This window comes from Melopsittacus undulatus, chromosome 8 (assembly GCF_012275295.1).
Source record: "Melopsittacus undulatus isolate bMelUnd1 chromosome 8, bMelUnd1.mat.Z, whole genome shotgun sequence".
In the NCBI taxonomy this organism is placed as follows: domain Eukaryota; kingdom Metazoa; phylum Chordata; class Aves; order Psittaciformes; family Psittaculidae; genus Melopsittacus; species Melopsittacus undulatus.
In genome coordinates, this window is record NC_047534.1 from 10899751 (window position 1) to 10905600 (window position 5850).

At 49.3% G+C, this 5850-nt stretch overlaps 1 protein-coding gene across 1 annotated transcript in view; it reads left to right on the forward strand.

Moving 5' to 3' along the window:
• The window catches only part of LOC106023539 (zinc finger protein 850-like), a 54999-nt gene extending 49558 nt beyond the window's left edge, over positions 1–5441 (forward strand). The window contains 1 exon segment of the mRNA XM_034065798.1: positions 4507–5441. Within this exon segment, the coding sequence (XP_033921689.1) occupies positions 4507–5312 (806 nt within the window). The 3' untranslated portion in view covers positions 5313–5441.
• The last annotated feature ends 409 nt before the right edge of the window (positions 5442–5850 follow it).

Genomic DNA, 5850 nt, shown 5'->3' on the forward strand with positions numbered 1-5850 from the left:
CTGTTAGAGACCACCTGATCAAGAGGAACCTGTGGATGAAGAACTCTACAGACAAATAGGAAAAGCCTCACACTCGCAGGCCCTTGTTCTCATGGGGAACATCAACCACCCTGACATCTGTTGGAACGACGGTACGGCCTGGCACACGCAATCCAGGAGGTTTCTTGATTGTGTGGAAGACAACTTCCTTCTGCAAGAAATAGAGGAGCTGACGAGGAGAGGAGCCTTGCTTGACCTCGTGCTCACCAACAGGGAAGGGCTGGTTGGAAATGTGATGCTCCAGGGAAGTCTTGGGTGTGGTGATCATGAGATGGTAGAATTCGAGGTCCTCAGGACAGTGAGAAGAGCGTGCAGCAAGCTCACTGCCCTGGACTGCAAGAGAGCAGACTTTGGGCTCTTCAGGAACCTACTTACCAAGGTTCCATGGGATATAGCCCTAGAGGGCAAGGGGGCCCAAGACTCTTGGTTAACATTCAAGGATCACCTGCTACAAGCTCAGGAGTGTTGCATCCCGACTAGAAGGAAGTGCAGCAGAAGGGCCAGGAGACCCCCTTGGATGGATAAGGAGCTGCTGAGGAAAGTTCACAGAAAAAAATAGGCTTATAAAAGGTTAGAAGCAAGGGCAGGTGGCCTGGGATGAATACAGGGGTGTTGTCAGGGAAGCTATGGACCAGGTTAGGAAAGCTGAGGCCCAGTTAGAATTAAACTTGACTAGAAATGTTAAGGATAACAGGAAGGGATTTTATGTTGCAGCTAATAAACAGACTAGTGAGAACGTAGGCCCCCTCCGGAAGCTTTCGGCAGAACTGGCTACACAGGATTTGGAGAAGGCTGAGGTTCTGAATAGCTTCTTTGTCTCAGTCTTCTCTGGCAGATGCTCTGATGGCACCACCCGAGTCTTGGAAGGTGGACACAGGGACTGTGAAAACCTAGGCCTTGGGCCCACTGTAGGAGAGGATCTGGTTCGAGACCATCTTAAGAACCTGAACGTACACATGTCCATGGGACCTGATGAAATCCATCCGCAGGTCGTGAAGGAACTGGCGAACGAAATTGCAAAGCCACTGGCCATCATATTTGAAAAATGATGGCAGTCAGGTGAAGTTCCCAATGACTGGAGAAAGGGAAATATAACCCCCATTTTCAAGAAGGGGAAAATGCGTGACCCAGGGAATTACAGCCCAGTCAGTCTCACCTCTGTGCCTGGCAAAATCTGGGAGCAGATTCTCCTGGAAGGCATGCCAGGGCACATGAAGAACAACAAGGTGCTTGGTGACAGCCAGCATGGCTTCACTAAGGGGAAATCCTTCCTGACCAATTTGGTGGCCTTCTATGACAGGGCTACAGAAGTGTTGGACAGGGGTGGAGCAGTTGACGTCATCTAGCTGGACTTGTGCAAAGCGTTCAACACTGTCCCACATGACATCCTTGTCTCTAAATTGGAGAGGCATCAATTTGATAGGTGGAGCACTCGGTGGGTAAAGAACTGGCTGGATGGTCGCACGCAGAGTTGTGGTCAACGGTTCAATGTCCGGCTGGAGACCAGCAACGAGTGGTGACCTCAGGGATCAGTGTTGGGACCGGTCTTGTTCAACATCTTTGTCGGTGACATGGACAGTGGGATTGAGGGTGCCCTCAGCAAGTTTGCCGATGACACCAAGCTGTGTGGTTCGGTTGATACGCTGGAGGGAAGGAATGCCATCCAGAGGGACCTTGACACACTTGTGAGGTGGGCTGATGCAAAAATGTCGTGGTTTAAGCCAAGTCCCCCAACTCCCGGAGAGTTAGGAAGGAAAATCCAAAGAATGTAGCCCCCACGGATTGAGGTAAGAACGGTTTAATAGCTAAGGCATAACACAATAATAATGATACAGCCAATAACAAGCGAAAAGAATACAACACCCCACCAGCCACCGACCCATAACTCACTCCACCCTGCCCGGCCGAGCACTGTGTGCTCCTTCCTCCATTTTCCTCCAGAGCTCCACCCCTCCTGCTCTCTCTCTCCCAGTATGCATCCTGGGCATCACATGCTATGGTATCGAATACCTCATTGGCTAGCCTGGGTCAGGTGTCCTGTCTCTCCTTCCTCCCGGCCTCCCCTCCTCCCCGGCAGAACACGTGCCTTGAACAAAAGGCACTTGAACAAAAACAAAGGCCTTGAACAAAAACACCCTCAAAACATGCTCACTATCAAGCAACTATTCCCAGCCCAGAAGTCAAAACACAGCACTGCACCAGCTACAAGAAGGAGAAAAATGACTGTCACGGCTGAACCCATGACACAACCTCATGAAGTTTAACCATGCCAAGTGCAAGGTCCTACACCTGGGTCAGAGCAATCCCAGTCACAGCTACAGGTTGAGCAAAAAGGAAATTCAGAGCAGCCCTGAAGAAGGAGGACTTGGGGGTGTTGGTCGATGAGAAAATGAACATGAGCCGGCTTCAGTGTGTGCTCGCAGCCCAGAAAGCCAACTGAGCTTTAAGGTTCTTTCCAATCTTAACTATTCTATGATTCTGTTATTCTTTGTTAAAGTCAAAAGCCAGACCATGGAGTCCAGTGTCATCCGCCGTGTCCCCTCCCGCCCTCCCTCTGAACCTCCGCCGCTTGCTGCCATGGCTGCGAAGACTCTGGGCAGAGGTGAAGATGATCCTTTTGACTCAGGCCCTGTTGATCCTGACAAGGAGCCTGTGCATGTTCATCAGGCTGCTGTTGCTGATCCTGAGGTTCTGACGCCTGATAATGCCGATGCTGACGTGGATGGTCCTTTTGACCCGGAGCCTATTGATCCAGAAAAGAAGCCTGATATATATCCCCCAGATCCTTATGACAAATGGGCAGTTGTAGAGGGAAAAGCGAGACAGATGGGGGATGCATGTATTGTGTGCTTTCCCTGTGGTGTATGTGCTGGATCAAGACCCACAGTAGGAAGGTCTCTCGTATGCTCTTATCAGGGGTGTCGGGCAGACTGTAGCAGACCATGGACTTGGGACCCCATATACATCTCCTTTGATACAGTGTCTCTGTGATACTCATGTACTAGGAGTTGGTAAATATAAGTATGTCCATGTTTCTATTGACCCTTGGAGACCTTTATAGATATTGCTGGCCACTTCTTCTGACGCAGGCTGGCCACCTGTGTTGGAATGAGTGTGCATTTTGGTCAGTATAAGAGCCCAAGCCTCATGCGATGTGGGGGAGGCAAACCCTCTGTGGGGACGCCTGCTAAGTTTGAGCCTGTCACCTCGCACTGCAGTGATGCTTCTCGGAGCTGGTTTCCTGATAGTCTTCACAGGGTCCTTGTGCCATGTTCTGTGTGTGGGACCGTGTAGTGGAAGCAATGGTTGTCTGGATTTTGTGTTTCAAATATTGTAGTTGTGTGGAGTGTGCTTGTGAGATCCCACATGTGTATGTGTGTGTGTGTGTGTGTGTGTGTGATGAGGGCAGACGGTGTTCTGTGTATTTTTTGTTGTCAGGTTCATGTAAAAGTTTTTAACAGGTGCAGTTTAACATTTTGGGCAAGAAAGGGTTAATGCAAGATGCGGCTGCCTAGCAGGCTGGCGGTTGTAGGTGTGCAGAGCAGGGTGAGTGACTTTGGAGGAAAAAAAATAAAATGCTTTGGTAAGAGCTGGGTCCCCATGCTCAGAAGAAGCTGCCCTCCGATTCGGCTCCTGGAGCTCCCCAGTGGAACAGCCAGGATGGACACTGGAGCCAGGGAGTGAAAAACACAAAACAAAAAAACAAAATCCAAAAACCAAAAGAAAAAGAAAATCCAAAATCCAAAAAACAAAACAAAACCAAAAGGAAACAAAAACCAAAGTGCAGATCTTGTGGTTTGTGTCCTGCAAGACACAGTGGGTGTCTAATAGAAAAGGTTTTGGTTTTTACGGGTGTATAATCACAAGAAGCAGAGGGCATCTTGTGGTTTGGGTCCTGCAAGACGTAGTGTGTGTCTTATAGGAAGGGTTTTGGATTTTACTGGTATTTGACTTCTACTGTGGCTTGTTACAGTTGTGATTTTGGTCTTGTGATTTTGGTATTGGTGACAGACTGCTATAAATACGTTGTTAATTGTTGTCTCTGTTTCAAGTGTTGTAACTGTGGAGTGTCTATTCTGTGGCTTGTTATAGTGATGATTTTGGTCTTGTGATTTTAGTGTTGGTGACAGGTTATAACTATTAATTGTTAGCTTGATACAATTTTAGTCTCTGTCTCAAGTGTTGTAACTGTGTGGAGTGTGTGTGTGAATGCGAGATTGATGATGGGAAATTGGCAGAGTGGAGAGATCTTGAAAAGGAGTCCTTTATGGTGTAATTTGGCACATTGGAAAGAACTGGGAGGGTTTCCTGGGGGCTCAGTAAATGTGAAATTGTTGATAAAATATTGTAACCAATGGTGGCCTTTGTATAGTTTGGAAGATCAGGAAAAATGGCCTAAAAAGGGAACTTTGAATTATGATACATTCTTACAATTAATGTTCATCCTGCACCGTCGGGCAAGGACAGGGGAGAAGCCCTACAATTGCGCTGAGTGCGGCAAGAGCTTCTCCAGGAAAGAACTGCTGATCAAGCACCATCGGGTGCACAGTGGGGAGAAACCCTACGAGTGCAGAACCTGCGGGAAGAGGTTCAGTGTGAGCTACAGACTTACCCAGCACCAGTTCACCCACACCAGGGAGAAGCCGTACAAGTGTGCCGAGTGCGGGAAGACCTTCTCGAACAGCTCTCGGCTCCTCCAGCACCAGCGGGTGCACACAGGGGAGAGACCCTACGAGTGCAGGACCTGCGGGAAGAGCTTCCGTGTGAGCTCAAACCTGATCCAGCACCAGGTAACCCACACCGGGGAGAAGCCCTACAAGTGTGCTGAGTGCGGGATGAGATTCAGTGTGAGCTCAAACCTGATCCAGCACCAGGTAACCCACACCGGAGAGAAGCCCTACAGGTGTGCTGAGTGCGGGAAGGGTTTCTCCAAGAAAGGGCAGCTTATCGAACACCAGCGGGTACACACTGGGGAGAAACCCTATGAGTGCAGGACCTGTGGGAAGAGCTTCAGCGTAAGCTCGACTCTCATCCGGCACAAGGTAACTCACACCGGGGAGAAGCCCTACAAGTGTGCTGAGTGCGGGAAGAGCTTCTCCAACAGCTCTCACCTCCTCCAGCACCAGTGGGTGCACACTGCGGAGAAACCCTACAAGTGCAGGAGCTGCGGGAAGAGCTTCTGTGTGAGCTCATCCCTTAAACGACACCAGCAGATGCACACGAGTTAGAAGCTGTTCAAGTGTGCTGAGTGTGTGTCCTGCGTTCAACAGTAGCACGCATTTTTTCTCCTTCTTGGTAGCTGGTGCAGTGCTGTGTTTTGACTTTCAGGCTGGGAACATTGGTGATAGCACATACGGTTTTTGTTACTGCTGAGGTGTTGTATTCTCTTCACTTGTTATTTCCTTTATCATTATTAGTAGTAGTGTAGGTAGACGTAGTGATTTGTGTTATACCTTAGATATTAAACTGTTCTTATTTCAACCTGTGGGAGCTACATTCTGTGGACTCTCCTCCCCAGCTCTATAAGAGTTGGGGGAGCGAGGGGGGAGGAAGTGAGTGAATTAGCTGTGGGGATTGGGATTAAACCACGACAGTTCAGAAAGAGTGTTTCTGAGAACTTGAAGCTTGTCCAGCACCAGCAGGTGCATGCTGCAAAGAAACCCTACGAGTGCAGGAGCTGTGGGATGAGCTTTAGCGTGAGCTCAGGCCTGGCACGACACCAACAGCTCCACACCGGGGAGAAACCCTACGAGTGTATGGACTGTGGGAAGAGCTTCGACAGGAGCTATACGCTTGTGATGCACCGGCTGA